Consider the following 15740-nt stretch of genomic DNA (forward strand, 5'->3'; position numbering starts at 1 on the left):
TCTCCCCTGGGCCCTTGGCACATGTTGTTTCCCTTCCTGGCTCCTTCCCTGGCTTCTGACTGAACCCTACTCTCAGATTGGGTCAGCCTGAATATCACCTCATTCTCTTATGGGAAGAAGGGGGGCTTTTGTGGGTCTCTGTTCTGTACCACCGATGACTTGGAACTCCCCCCGCCCTTCTTCCCTCTCTCTTTCAAAATACAGTATTCATGTCTCCATCCCCCCGTGCAGCAGCTTGTGGAGGGCAGGGCTGGCTGTGATCATTACTGCTCCCAAGCAGCCCATGCAGTCTAATACCCACGGCACATGTAGCAGGTGGCTGGGTGCCTGGCTTGGCCTAGCACACTTTATCACACACATACCCTCAACCCACTATCCTTTTAACCCTGTCCCTCCAGTCATCCCCACCTCCCATCACTCCCACCCACCTGCTCCAGCCCCTCCTACTGAAGCATGCTCTTTGCTCAGCCCACCCCCTTTGCACCCTTCCTGAGAGTCCTCTTTCTTTGGACTCCATTCTGCCGCATCCCTTTCCCCCTGCCAGTGTCTTCCTAGCCTTCCTGCTGTTGCCATCATGCTGGCTCTTGTTGTTCCCTGATTATTTCAAGGACCTTGGCCTTGACTCTGGGGACTAACTGTTGATTCATAAAAATGGGAATTAGCTCTTCCATCTCTGATAAATGGGGCTTCAGCCAGACAGTACTGGCAAATGTGAGCCCATGATATCGCCCACCACCACCACCAGACACTGCTAATGAATTGCAGCCTGCATGCTCACTCTTGCCAAGTCAGGGCTCTAGGCAGCACTCCTGCTTGAACATCAAAACTCACACAGACAGCAAGCTGCCTGCTCTCCTGGGCTGGGGGATTGCTCCAGGAAACTTCCCTGGATGTGTTGAGATAAATGGCCCTGAACTTGAACTTAATTTTAAAGCCATCTCGTACAGAGGCCCTCAAACTTACTAGCCTACGAGACATGTCATCTGCCTTTATGCAGAAGAAGACAAACCCTCTAAATAACACCAGAGACTCAGGAAGGGTGGGGCACATGGGTTGGGGTGGGGAAGGCACAGCCTGTCTCTCATCCCCATCCTGGGGTGGTCTTGAATCCCCTGCCTGCCTCTTTCCTAGTAGACTGGCATCTCTATACCACCCCATTACAGGCTACTAGAAAGGAATTGAAGTGGCTGCTGGGGTTTACAGGATGAGGTTGGACCATAAATTAGATCTGGCACTTCTTTTGGGCAATAAGCCATTCTATTTTTTGTTGTTGTTTTTTTTTTTAATTTAATTTTTATTAACATTTTCCATGATTATAAAAGAAATCCCATGGTAATACCCTCCCTTCTCCCCCCCCCCACTTTCCCCTTTGACATTCCATTCTCCATTATATTACCGCCCCATCTCAATCATTGTACGTACATATATACAATACCCACCTATTAAGTACCCTCCTCCCTTCCTTTCTCTTCCCTTTATATCTCCTTTTTAACTTATTGGCCTCTGCTACTAAGTATTTTCCTTCTCACGCAGAAGCCCACTCATCTGTAGCTAGGATCCACATATGAGGGAGAACATGTGGCGCTTGTCTTTCTGGGCCTGGGTTACCTCACGTACTATAATCCTTTCCAGATCCATCCATTTTTCTGCAAATTTCATAACTTCATTTTTCTTTACCGCTGAGTAGAACTCCATTGTATAAATGTGCCACATCTTCATTATCCACTTATCAGTTGAGGGACATCTAGGCTGGTTCCATTTCCCAGCTATTATAAATTGAGCAGCAATAAACATGGTTGAGCACATACTTCTAAGGAAATGAGATGAGTCCTTTGGATATATGCCTAGGAGTGCTATAGCTGGGTCATATGGTAGATCAATCTCTAGCTGTTTTAGGAACCTCCACACTGATTTCCACAATGGCTGGACCAGATTGCATTCCCACCAGCAGTGTAGAAGGGTTCCTCTTTTTCCACATCCCCGCCAACATTTATGATCATTTGTTTTCATGATGGTGGCCAATCTGACAGGAGTGAGATGGAATCTCAATGTAGTTTTAATCTGCATTTCCCTGATGACTAGTGATGTAGAACATTTTTTTAGATGCTTATATGCCATTCGTATTTCTTCCTTTGAGAATGCTCTAGTTAGCTCCATAGCCCATTTTTTGATTGGCTTGTTTGATTCCTTATTATTTAACTTTTTGAGTTCTTTGTATATCCTAGATATTAATCCTCTATCAGATATATAGCTGGCGAAGATTTTTTTCCCATTCTGTAGGTTGCCTCTTTGCTTTTTTCACTGTGTCCTTTGCAGTACAAAATCTTTGTAATTTCATGAGGTTCCAGTGATTAATCTGTGGTTTTATTGCCTGAGCAATAAGAAGCCATTCTTGAGGCCCTGATGGTGAGACCAACTCTCAGGCGACAGCCTAACTGGTATCAATGCAGCAGGGTCTTAGTGTAATGGAACACTCTGGGCCCAGCAGCCTTGTGAACATGCAGCCTAGCCTGATGGTGTGGCCAGAACACCCAGGGCACCACATACTGGCATGTAGCTATGGGCAATGTGGGGCTGCTGCTTACTGAAAGCCAGGCCTTTCTGTGAGGATGACAAAAACCAGGCTTTGGAGTCACTAGACTCTTGGAATCAGTCTTGGGGATGGCTTTCTCAACCTTAGGGACAAAGAAAAGTATTATAATCACAAGAAATCACATCAGAATAGCTCTGAGCTCCCAGTACTGCCAGCACTGGCTTATGTTTTCACAGGGGATGGTATGAGGTCCAGAAGTAGCAGGTGTCTCGCCCAAACCACAGCCAATGTGTGATAGGTCTAAGAAGGGAACTAATAAATCTAAATTTGTAGTTCATGTTTCTAAGCCCTGAGACAGCAGAATCTCTATGGCCCTCATTTTCCTCTCCAAGTTCCAGTGATGAGAAGGTTAGAGAGTAAAAACATTTAGTATGAGGTCTAGAATATAGGAAGTAGTCTCCTGTAAAAATAAAAGTATTCTTTTTATTAGTAAATCCTTTATAATCACAAAGAAGTAGTGTTATAATCCCCCATGTAACGGCATATGAGGAAATTGAGTCTCAGAGAAGTGTTGTCATTTATCTAAAGACACACAGCACTTTTAAATGGTAAATCTAGGAAGTCAGCCATCCTTGTCTAGCTTCAAATTCCTTCTCTTAACTGCCAAGCTTGATTAACTTCTTCCCAGTCTGTAACTTGGAGCTCAGACTAAATGGTGGTTAGAACTTAAAGGTCTTGTGTCCTCCAAGCCTGGGCCTGGTCACAGCCAAAGGAAGGGGCACAATACTCAGTGCCCGGGCCAAGAATCACATATCCATCCATCCATCCATCCATCCATCCATCCATCCATCCATCCTTCCTTCCTTCCTTCCTTCCTCTCCCTGCAGGGCCCCAAGGAAAAACGGATACTGTCCTCTAGCACTGGTGGCCGGAATGACCAAGGAAAGAGGTGAGGTTGCTGGGGCTACTCTGCCTCTTTTCCTTCCCCTCTGCTTCCACTCTGCCCCCTTCAGTGCAGGCTTACATGCCTGTTAGGCCTGGGCGTGCACTGCTGGGGCTTATGACACCTCTTGGGACTCATGAGTGTGTTTTAACTTTTAAAATCAGAAGACAATAATGTCTGCAGTTGAGTCTGGTTTCTGTCCATTCTTAGGCCACTGTGATTGAGAGGTTTCAGGTATCCGAAGATGGGCTGGGGATGTAGCTCAGTGGGTAGCGTGCTTGTCTGGCATGTATGAAGTCCTGGGTTCTGTCTCCAGCACTGCATAATCACCCATAACCCCAGAACCTGGAAGGTAGAGTCAGGAGGGTCAAGACCATCCTGGACTACCTAGTGAGTTCAAGGCCAAATTGGGCTACATGAAACGTGACTCAAAAACATTTAAAAAAAAAAAAAAAAGGTACTCCAATAGTAACAGCAGAAGAACAGCCAAAGAGCCTTCCTGAGAAGTCACAATAAATAAATCTGACTGAGCAGGCAGCCTTGTGGGGTGGCATTTACTGAAAACAAACTTCAAAGTCACAGTGGTGAGAAAGCCCTGGAGGCAGCTTTTCTGTCCACGCTTCACATCCTCCTCCCTGAAGCCTCCTGGGGAGAGAGAAAGGGGACAGCTGAGTCCCTGGACTTCTTCCCTAAGCCTTCTGCCTTTTCCTGGCATCAGTGCCTCAGGCCACAGTATTCTCTTCCTTCTAAAAAGCAGCCCAAAACCATGAGCATGGCCTGGTGGGGACTAGGGGTTCTGCCCTCTCTTCTGTACTTCCTCTTTCCTGGCCAATGGGACTGCTAGGGCAGCAATGCAGCTCTTGGTGGGGCCAGTATGAAAAGGTGACTGGCTCCCCTGCACTGCTGGAGCAGGAGGTCTGAACACCTGGCTTAGTAAGTCTTCTGGTTACAAGAGCAACTCCTGCTTCTTGCAGAAGATTTTAATTCTCTACAAGTATATAAAGAAAAAAGTCAGTGAATCCTACAACCAACTCACTCCATGAATTTGACATGATCAAACTTTAAATTGTTATTTTTAATAAAAGAGAGAAAGAGAAAAAAGAAAAAGAAAAAATGCCCTGCAATCCTATACTCTACCCCTTCCATCCTTCCAGACCTTGCTGTGAACATATATTAACTATATCACAACTATACAGTCCCCAGAACACACTACTACATGACTTAATATGGTTATTTTGAAGAGGGGACATTTTGACACAGGAAAATTTGGTTAAGAAAGAAATGAGCTGGGCATGGTGGCGCACGCCTTTAGTTTCAGCACTCAGGAGGCAGAGGTAGGAGGATCGCCATAAGTTTGAGGCCATCCTGAGACTACATAGTGAATTCCAGGTCAGCCTGGGCTAGAGTGAGACCCTAACTCAAATAGCCAAAAAGAAAAGCAAAGGAAGGGAAGGTTAGAGAAGGAAGGGAGGAAGACAAGGAAGGAAGGATTAAATTTTGTTTTTTAAAGTATTATGACCTATAATAGTTAAAGGAGACATTGGTCCCTCCACCCTGAACCTTATGAGATGCTGTTCCCCATACCCTCTTCTTATATCTGCGACAAACTGGCCTGCTGCAGAGCCTAGCTTGGTCTGCTTTCTTGAAAGCTGGGAGGGCACAGCCTTACACAGAATCGGTGGTCAGTGTAATGGTCACTCTCAGTCTAGCCTAGGTGCCCCTCCACAGAGAGAAGGGCTGTTTCTTACTTTCCCCTTCCTCCTCCCAGGTACTACAACAGCATGGACTATGAGGCGGACCTTGCCCCCCTTGAGAGCCCCACACACCTCATGAAGTTCCTAGCAGAGAATGTATCTGGAAGCCCAGACTGCACAGACCAGCTCAAGAAGAACAACCTGCTGAGCCTAGAGGTGGCCACGCCTGCCCCCGACCGAGCCGCTTCGCTCCCCGCAGGGCCCAGCAGACTGGAACCTGGCTCTGTGGACAGCTACCTCCTGCCCACCAGTGATGTGTATGATAATGGCTCCCTCAACTCTTTATTTGAGAGCATTCATGGGGTGCCACCTACACAGCGCTGGCAGCCAGACAGCACCTTCAAAGATGACCCACAGGAGGTGAGGGAACACCTCTGTACCCCTAACATCACCCCTGGTGACACTGTGCATGGGCAGAAGGAGAGAAGTTAGTGGGAAGGTCAGAGCCTTGTAATCCTTGGGAGAAAGAGTTCTGACCAGAGGCAGGGCTGCCGCGTACCATTGTCCAGGTTGTGCCTTGCACGACCGTCAGAGGCTGTATGCATAGCCCTGGGCTGACGCCCTTGAAACCCAAACATGGTCATTTATTCTCTTGGGGTTATGTTTCTCTACAGTCACTGCTCTTCCCGGATATCCTGAAAACGTCCCCAGAGCCTCCATGTCCAGAAGATTATCCTAACCTGAAGAGGTAACTTGGTACCTGGGCACCCTTGGCCACCTGGGCCATGTCAGGGAGCTACAGATAGAGTCTTACACTGTCCCCAGAACATAGCAGGCCTGATGAGTGAGTGAAGAGAGGGAGGAAAGGCTAGTGAAAGGAGAGACCAGGGTTTCCACAGCCTGGTTATGGGCTCTGCTGGGAGCTCCATACTCAGCACCCTGTTAGAAAACCAAGGCTCTAGGCAGTGCCTGGTGGGGATACTTGTAATCCTAACACTTAGGAGACAGAGGCAGGAGGATTGCTGCAAGTTTGAGGCTAGCCTACATAGTTCCTGGCTAGCCAGGGCTACATAGGGAGACCTTGTCTCATTCCCTTCCCGAAAAGAAAACCTGAAGCTCAGTTGGCTTTGGCCCCCATGGCTTTGCTACTTCTCTGGGTTCTCAGATTTTCATCAGGTCTTCCTCAGTCAGCAAAGAATTACTAAGTAGTTAAGTACCTGTAACCACTGAGCTCTCTCCCCAGCCCAAGCGAGAGTACTACTTAACACAGCCATTAGATAGAACCCCCCCAGAAATGTGCAGACCAAAGCCCAGGGAAGAAAAATGCTCAGAAGGTCACATAGCTAGTCCACAGAAGACCCTAGGCCCCTGCCCCTGCCCCGTTGCCCCGGGCACCCTGCCTGAGCCTGCCTCACCATCCTCTTGCCCCCACAGTGACTTCGAGTACACTCTAGGCTCCCCCAAAGCCATCCACATCAAGGCTGGTGAGTCACCCATGGCCTACCTCAACAAGGGCCAGTTCTACCCTGTCACTCTACGCACCCCAGCTGGCAGCAAGGGCCTCACCCTGTCCTCTAGCAAAGTCAAGGTGCGTGTGCCCTGAAGCAGTGTGGGGAAGAGAGGTGGGCCAGCCCTGGAGAAGCCACCAGGAAACAGCTTGTCGTGGGGGGTGGAGGAGGGTCTGGGCACCTGGGCCTCCAGGATGGGATGACATGGCTGTGGTACTTGCAGAGCGTGGTGATGGTGGTCTTCGACAATGAGAAGGTCCCGGTGGAGCAGCTGCGGTTCTGGAAGCACTGGCACTCCCGACAGCCCACGGCCAAGCAGCGTGTCATCGATGTTGGTGAGTGTGCCACAGCCCCTCACAGGTCTCATTCCCTAAGCCCTCCCAGCACTCCCACTGCAGGTCAGTCTCTGCAGGGCACAGGACTGCGCTGGCCTGCTTTGCTGTGGGGTAAGCAGGGCCTAGGACCCTAGCAGCATCAAATGAACAAGCCCTGTGGTATTTGTCTCCATGCAATGTAGCTGGCTGTGCCTGCCAGCAGTGGCAGGGGACGGTGATGTGGGCAGCTGGAAGCCTAGCACAGCCATTTTTGCTTTGGGGCTGGGACCTCAAGCTCTGCCAGCAGGTGAGTGTACAGGGAAGGTCCTGTGTGTGCCACCCTGTCTCCAGCCTATTTCAAACTGGTGGAGGCCCAGCCTAGGTTTTGGTGTGGGATCTGTGTCCTTTCCCCTTCCTGAGCCTCAGTTTAACCATCTGTCAAATGTCAGGAGTCAGCAGCCCTGCCAGCCAACAGTACTGGACATGTAAGGGACTGGCTGGTCAAAGACTTAGCCAAGAGGCTGGAGCACAGAGGGGTTAGGAGCATGGGCTCTGGAGCCACACAGATCTGTACTCCCATCCTGCCTCTGCTTTTCATGAGCTGGGTGATGGGCAAGTAACCAGACCTCTCTGAGTTTCATTTCCTCAGGTGTAAACTGAATATTCACAGCAATTGTGAGGATTCACTGAGGGCTTGCTATGTCTAAGTATTGGATAAATGGCAGTTCCTAGCTTCTACTGCTGCTCCTACCACTTCTACATCACCTTCCCTAGCACACTGGGTGTCTGGCTGGGATCGAGGGCAGACCTGCATCCCGAGTGAGACCCATCTTATCCTCCACACCTAGGGCACAGATCACACATTCCTCCTGGGCACAGCTTGAGGGAAGGGAGATGTACCGCTGCCTGCCAGATGTGAGGCACAGTTCACAGCCCCTCTTCCCACAGTACCCCTGTGTCTTCCCTGCTGACCTGTCGGTCTCCTGCACTTTCAGCTGACTGCAAAGAAAACTTCAACACGGTGCAGCACATTGAGGAGGTGGCTTATAACGCACTATCCTTCATGTGGAATGTCAACGAGGAGGCCAAGGTCAGTGTGAGTGGACTGGAATGGCCACATCCTGGGAAATGCTGTGCTGAGGGTCCAGGGAGGTTGACAACACCTGGAGCGACAGTCAGAGGCACCAGCCCTTTGCGCACCAGTATTGTCACGTTGTCCCCTGAGCCTGGGTTTCTTGGCTGGAAGATAAGAGTGTAACATGGCCCCAACTGACTGGTTGTAATGGGATCAGGCAAAGCAGGCAGATGCTGGGATGTGCTCTAATTAGCCCACCCCTTTGCCACATGAGACAACTAAGCCTTGTGCATGCTGGCCCAGAGTCCCCAGTGGTGTGCTGACACAGGCCCATGCAGAGCTGCAGGAGAGCAGGTCAGCAGTGAGAGGGACAGCTCAGCCCTAGGAACTGGCTTCTCAGAGCCCACATAGGGATGCTGACAAGGGCTGTGTTGAGGCTCTCTCATGGTCACGTCTGAGACCTGCAACATGTAGAGCACAGGTCCATGGGACAGGCCAAGGCGAGGAGCCTTCCTGGTTCTCTTTATGCCAGTGCATGGGCCTCAAGCATTCTTCATGCCTCATACCTGAGCCCAGCCACCAGGCTGAGTGCCCATGGCCTCTGCATGGTTCAGTGTGGAGAGCTGTTCCATGGAAAGGGCACCAGGCTGAGTGATCTCAGGCCTGTCCTTTCCACCCTGCACAGGCTTGCCCTAGCCATCAGGCTTAGATCCATTCATGTCAAAGGCAACTACAGGCTAGGATGGCTGGGGGGCCACCCCAAGTTCCCCTAAAAGGAGGTAACGACACTGCTGAGACAGAAAGCCCAGTTACGGTTATTATTCAAACAGAGCCAGGGGCTGAGGAGGAGCCCGTCAGTGCCGGGAGGTGGGAGAGTTTCGTGGGAATGAGAGGTGGGTTTCGGTGGGGATTTTCTCACAGCTGCCATGCCCCCAGGCCTGGGTCTCTCAGGTGTGAGCTGGAAGCCAGTGGAGGCTGAATCAGACTAAAGGAAGCTCCACCCCTCATATGCTACCTGACGCCCCAGCCTGGGACCAAGGGGGTCTGCTCAAGTATTGCCCCTCACTCACTGTTCAAGTGAGGACCATGTTCCAAGGGAAATGTCCCAGACACTGGGGCCAGCCTAGGCATGGTGTGACTCTGAGCCCTGTGGGTAACAGACTGGCCCAAATGAGACCATCCCCAAGCTGCCATCTGAGTCTTTGAGTAGAGACTTCCGCCTGTGTTCTCCCACTGGTCTTAGTATCCCTACACACAGCCTAAGTCTTAACGCCCTGTCCCCCACCACACACTCACACACACAAGCACACACACACACACACACAGAGAGAGAGAGAGAGAGAGAGAGAGAGAGAGAGAGAGAGAGAGAGAGAGAGCTGTGCAGAAAATTTAACCATCCCTGGTTGTAGTTGAGGGCATGAGGCTAGATAGCTCATAGGATTTGTCCAAAGTCACAGGCTAGCAAGCTTCCTACAGCAGGCCTGGGGACCATGTCCAGGCTCATCTGTCCTAACTCCCTGGGAAACAGAGCTGGGACTTTTGTCTCTGCTCAGCCTCCACAGCCATAGAGTAGAAATGACCAGGGAAGCTACACACCACAAGAGACAAGGAGCCACGTGAGTAGAAAAGGCCACTTGCTGGAGTTCAGCACTGACTGCAGCTAGTCATTTAGGGCTGTGTCACCCATTGTATCTCTGGGCCAGCAGAAAAGTCATCTCCCAAACTTGCTGCAAGTTGCAGAGAAGTAAAGCTTTGGGTTTCAGTATTTGAAGGGTCTTTAGTGCCTCCATTGTGGGCTACCCTTGAAGAGCTAGTCTAAGTTGTACTGGCCCTATGCCCACCCCAAGCAGTGCTTTCCCAGTCTGTAAAAGGGGATAGTGATACTTTTAAAAATATTTTATTTATTTTTAAGAGGAGAAAGAGAATGGTGTGCCAGGCCTCTAGCCTCTGCAAATGAACTCCAGATGCATGCACCACCTGTACATCTGGCTTATGTGGGTATTGGAGAGTCAAACCAGGGGCTTTAGGCATTACATGCAAGACGCTTAACCACTGAGTAATCTCTCCAGCTTGATGGTGATATTTGCCTGTAGGGTCCTGGGTGGCCAAAGGGACTCACTGGACACACAGGCATGAGCACTTTGCTTACCCAGCTCCACACTCTTTCCCTAGGTGTTCATTGGTGTCAACTGCCTCAGCACAGATTTCTCCTCACAGAAGGGGGTGAAGGGTGTCCCCTTGAACTTGCAAATTGACACCTATGACTGTGGCCCAGGCACCGAGCGCCTAGTACACCGCGCTGTCTGCCAGATCAAAATTTTCTGTGACAAGGTGTGTGTGGTGGGAAGACATGCATCTCCTGTTCTCTGTGCGCTCCTCCCTCTCTGGCCCTTCCTTTGGTCCCTCTCTCAGTATGCTTGTCTTGTGGTTGCTTCTCCCCATTTGTTGGTTCTGGCCTCTTCTCGGCAAGTTTCTATACATCTGGCTCCATGTCTTCTTTTGCTCGGTCATTCTCATTGTGTTCATCTCTGACTCACCATTTTTCCTTCTCCCTCTCAGTTTGCACTGACCTCAGGCAGACTGGGTTAAGTTTTAGTACCTTCTCATTTCCTGGCCTCCCTGAGCAAATGCACAAATCTGCAGGCCTGGCTCATAGTTAAGGTATAAAGCAGCAGCTGTGGAAAGTAGCCAGCCTTCCCCAGACCTCTGGTGACCCCCAACTTTTCCCTACAGGGAGCTGAGAGGAAGATGCGGGATGATGAGCGGAAGCAGTTCCGGAGGAAGGTCAAGTGCCCAGACTCCAGCAGTAGTGGTAGGTGGCATCAGCCTGGGGCTGCCTGGGCAGGAGGGGGAGAGGCCACAGTAGGAGGTTGGAGCCCAGCTTGGAGAGACCTCGGACATTGACTTCCATTTCCTATATCAGGCATCAAGGGCTGCCTGCTGTCAGGCTTCCGGGGCAACGAGACCACCTACCTGCGGCCAGAAGCTGACCTGGAGACCCCGCCTGTGCTGTTCATTCCCAACCTGCACTTCTCTGGCCTGCAGCGCCCTGGAGGGGTGAGGACAGGGCAGGTGGGAGTGGGCTGCAAGGGGACCATGGCCCTGGTGGGCCTGTCTGAGCATACCCCAGAGGGGAGTGTTCCTCAGTGCTGTCCCATGGGGGTGTTTCCAGATTCTGTTCTTTAGAAAGTCACAAGCAAAGTACGTCTGGTGGACCCCAGTGGGTCACAGAACATATGTACTGGCATGTAGCTTCAGTGGCCTGATCTCAGGAAGAGCAGGAAGCTCACAAAGTAGACTCTGTCTGTCAAAACATTCATGCTTGGAGTGGAGAAATTGCTCAGCAGTTAAAGCACTTGCCTCCTAAGCCTAACGACCTGAGTTCAATTCCCCAGTACCCACATGAGCCAGATGCACAGAGTCACATGCATCTGGAGTCATCTGCAGTAGCTGGAGTTCCTAGCACCCACATGCATTGTCTGTCTGTCTATTTCTGCTTGCAAATAAAAATAAAGTTTATGTTTGAGCCCACATGGAGGTTAAGCGCAGCCACATCTAGGCTGGGTGGCTACTCATGGTCGCATGGTTGCAATGTGAGGATGCTTTGTGTGCTGTGCTAAGTACTCCCCTGCATTATCTCCAACTCTCGCTGCACTCCCGTGAAGTCAGTCATACAGTCTTCATGGGCCGAGGACCAGAAATGGAGGCATATCTCTGTGCCCCTCGCAAACAAGCAGTCATGACTTGCACCCAACCCATAACCCAGCTCTGGATCCATGCCCTTGACCACTAGCTGTTGCTATACAGCCAGGGCATCATCACTGAGCACCTGCAGCCAGGAGGCGCTGGGCCTGCCCTTGGCTGTGTATTTCACCCCTACATAGCTGTCTTCTGAGGGAGACAGCCACCTGAGTCAAGAGCAGAGTCAGGGTCTCAGCCTGTATCCCATCTGCTTCCATTTGTAGCAGTCGACCACATCCTTCCCCTGAGGACCTGGTTCCCCACACTGCAGTGTGATCTGTAAAGAACATGCCCTGGTTTCCGAGATGTGTTTGGCATCATGCACTGGAAAGAGCTGCCAGTACATAACATCACTGTCCTCTCCGCTGCCCTGGAAGCAGCCAGGTGGTCTCCATGGCCCAGGCCATGGCATCAGCCCTTCTCTCTTGTTTCCCTCTGCTAGCCCAAGTGTTTCTGGCCAGGGGGCAGCTCTTCTGTGGGGTCCAGTGTCTGCATATGGAAGCAAGGAGAAGTGATCCCTGGGAAACAGGGAACAGAGCTGAATGTGGCCCTGAGCCACTTTCTTCTCTCTCGGGGCCTGGGCTCTCGTCACCCCACAGGACTTCATGGCTAGTGATTGCTAGACAGCACAGGAGGAGCAGCACCAGCCATACAGTGTACTGGAGGGCACCTCGTTCTCACAATGCCCTGCCCTGCCCTGCCTCAGCTCCATCACCTGTTATTGCTGGTCACAGCAGGCACAGTAGCCATAGTTACCACCTGTGAGCTCAGACTTGCTCACTGCTCTGCCAACAGAGCTGTAGCACCTCCACTGTGTGTCTGAGTCCTGACTTCGCAGCCCAGGCTAGACAGTTGCTTTTGACTCAGGACCTCAGCTCACTTAGGGACACACAAAACAGAATGGGCTAGAAAGGCACCAACATGACACCCACCCCACTTCCTTCCCAGAGAAGTTCTTCCCAAGAAGCCTGTTCTCCTCTCTTCCTATATGAGACAAGAAGTGTCTTTTCTCTTTATTGCAGGTGGTCCCCTCAGCAGGACATGGTGGCTCTGACAGGTATGGAAAGCAGCCAGGGATCCTGACCCTACCTACCCCTGTATCGCTCGACTGTCTGCTGCTTTCCCCTTCTACCCAAAGCAAGCCAGGCCTGGGCCAGGGAGGAGTTGTGGGACTCTCCCACTCCTGGGCTGGACTCCTGCTCCTTTCTCACTGAAACCGCCTGGGGTTTATGGGTTTGCTTTATGTGGAAAGTTGGCAAATCTCTGGCGAGACATCTGCTTGTAAAATGGCAAAGAAAAGCCTCTGTGAGCGATGCACATGTGGAGAGCGCAGAGCAGAGCTGTATGGGAGGACCTGGAGGAGTGAAGCCCACACTCCTCCCCAACACATCTCCCCCAGAGGCCACAAATGTCCCCACCCTGCCCCTCTCCCCACACCATCTGTCATGGCAACCTGGGGCCTTCCTGAGCCTTGCTAAGCCACTCAAGTAGAGAGTAATGTGGGTGTACATTCGTAACAAGGGAAGCACTTTGTACAAACCACTTGTTGGAATCCACTCTTCCCTATAATCAACATGTACATTTCATAAGGTGCTTTCACCCCCAGTTCTCTCTTAGCACCTCACACAGCCAAGTAGACAAGCAAGACTCATTGCTGTATTCTGGGTGAGGAAACTTGGGCTCAAAGAAATGAAGTAACTTGCCCATGGTCACACAGCTATTAAGAAGCAGAGACAGGACTCACACCCATGCCTGTTTCAGTCCAGACTCCATGGTCATTCCTCTTCCACTGCTTCTTCCAGAAAGGACAATATGGATGGTGCTAACAGCCCACCTTCATTGAGACCCTAAGTGTCCCATGCCATCTCCCATAACCTCATATTAGCTATCTGCAGGGTGTTTGCTGTTTCTCCTCTGCGCCCCACTTCACAGATGGGTCATTTGAGGTTAAGGGGCCCAGCCTTCACCCAAAGCCAGGATGCAGCAGGGTTGGGGTCTGACCAAATAAACCAGCGCTCAACCTCCTACCTCACCTGAAGTCCTGCTATAAATTTCCTGTGACATCTGCTGCCCCAAGGGCCCCTGGAGGCCCAGCTATCCTTACCAGTCCATGCATACTGTCCACACAGGTTACCCTTGAAGCGTACCTGCTCGCCATTCACTGATGAATTTGAACCCCTGCCCTCCAAGCAGGCCAAGGAAGATGACCTTCAAAGAGGTAGCCTGAGCCCTTGAGCTGCCTACTCCCTGAAGCCTTCTCCAAGCCCCCTACTCCCCTTCCCCACTCAGGGCAGGACAGACAAGAGGAGTGGGTTTGGGCCAAGACTTGGAGGTAGTTGACGAGAACATCCCTGTGTGAGCGTGGCTGTCCCAGAGCAGCTGGTGCAGGCCATAGGCCAGTCAGGCTGAGAGAAACCCCGTTCTTTCTCTAAGGAGGTGGGAATAGGGTCGTTTCTGTATCTGCTTATCTGACTTTGACACTCTTGAGTCTGTGATTTGGGGGTAAGCTACTCATGAGCCTCTGGGAGCTTAGCTGAGTTTCAGGAAGAATCCACCAACAGCCAGGAAGTGAGCTTAGCAAAGCACTTGGTGTTTCTAAACACTGCCCCACAACAAGGACCCCATTTTACACACCTACAGAGTGAGACACAGCGGTGTTGAATCACTCTTTTGGTTAACACCTGCAAGCAGTAGAGCTAGATCTGGGGTTCAAATTCCCCAAATCAAGACAGTCTCTAAGAGGTGCTATGAGCCAATGGGAGTGCTTCCCAGCTGTGTATACCCCTCAGCAGAAATCACAATCAGCCTTCCAGCAAAGTCATACTTCTTAAGATCCTCTACCCCTGAGATCCCCCTGGACTATGTCCTCAGTGTTTCCCTAAAAGCCTCCCCATTGGTTTTCAGTTCTGCTCTATGTGCGGAGGGAGAGCGAGGAGGTGTTTGACGCACTCATGTTGAAGACCCCAGACCTGAAGGGGCTAAGGAATGCGGTAAGGCGCCTGGCAGCTCTCACCAACCTCATTTCCCACAGGAGGGCTCTGGTGGCCTACCTGTCCCACCAGGTGGGGGGCCAAGGCCCTGCTGGGGGGTGTGCCTCTTGATGTTATCTCCCAGCCAGAACCCTGCTCCACCCTGAGAGTCGCACACACCATAAATCCTCCTTAATCTGATGGCTGCTGTCTGACAGGCCAGGGCTTTTGTTGGCTTTGAAAACCTGTTTCTGTTTTAATGGGAATGAAACCCAAAAAGGTCAGGCCCAGAGACGCTTATTTTTCCATCCCAAGGGGCCTCATTCCTCCTGCTTGCTGGGCTTGAGTGGCTGAGGGCAGGGCAAGGAGACCTTCCCCAACCCCACCTCAAGCCACCAGAGCAGGCAGGGCAGCCAAACTCTGAGCAAGTACATAGCAGCAATGGGCCCACAGGGCCTCCGCTTAAAGGTGGAACCCCTCAGGATGGCCCAAGGCTCACAGCTGCAGGAGGGGGAAGTGAGTCTGACTGACTGAAAGACCCACCGCATGTCAGGCATTTGTTAGGCCTGCCTCATCTGCCAGCTCTGGCATTCTCCAGTGGGCACTGTTGGTGTCACCTCACTTCTGGGAAGAAATAGCCCAAGAGGTGAAGTCACCTGAACTGTGACTCCAGTCCAAGTTTTCTCCGCTTCATGCTGTCCTGTTCTCGTCACATATTGTCAGCCTGCTTGGCATCAGCCCCAGGAAGTTGGGCCCACAAATGGTCATTAATGTCACTTGAATATGACTCGCAGTCATTGGGTTGGGCATCTTAAAGGGTCAGTTTCCCCGTGTGGGAGTTGAGCTTTCTTCCCAACAGCTCTTCTGAAAGACACCCACTCCTGCCTTACGTGTTTCCAGGGATAGAGAGCCCACCACAGTTTAGGGAAGCCCGTGCGGTCTTTGTACAATTTGTTTGGCCGG

At 51.2% G+C, this 15740-nt stretch overlaps 1 protein-coding gene across 5 annotated transcripts in view; it reads left to right on the plus strand.

The window, feature by feature from the left end:
• Positions 1-15740, plus strand: part of Grhl3 (grainyhead like transcription factor 3) — a 34087-nt gene that overhangs the window by 13326 nt on the left and 5021 nt on the right. For 4 of the 5 annotated variants that reach the window (XM_045151199.1, XM_045151200.1, XM_004657512.3 and 1 more), the window contains exons 3-14: positions 3421-3482; positions 5245-5590; positions 5845-5918; positions 6605-6758; positions 6902-7013; positions 7988-8082; positions 10240-10398; positions 10801-10879; positions 10991-11124; positions 12831-12865; positions 13938-14026; positions 14713-14798. In XM_045151199.1, coding sequence (XP_045007134.1) covers positions 3421-3482; positions 5245-5590; positions 5845-5918; positions 6605-6758; positions 6902-7013; positions 7988-8082; positions 10240-10398; positions 10801-10879; positions 10991-11124; positions 12831-12865; positions 13938-14026; positions 14713-14798 — 1425 coding nt within the window. The remainder of the gene's footprint in view (positions 1-3420; positions 3483-5244; positions 5591-5844; positions 5919-6604; positions 6759-6901; positions 7014-7987; positions 8083-10239; positions 10399-10800; positions 10880-10990; positions 11125-12830; positions 12866-13937; positions 14027-14712; positions 14799-15740) is intronic. The other variant, XM_045151202.1, reaches the window with a different exon arrangement.

The sequence above is a fragment of the Jaculus jaculus genome, chromosome 5, assembly GCF_020740685.1.
Source record: "Jaculus jaculus isolate mJacJac1 chromosome 5, mJacJac1.mat.Y.cur, whole genome shotgun sequence".
Taxonomy (NCBI): domain Eukaryota; kingdom Metazoa; phylum Chordata; class Mammalia; order Rodentia; family Dipodidae; genus Jaculus; species Jaculus jaculus.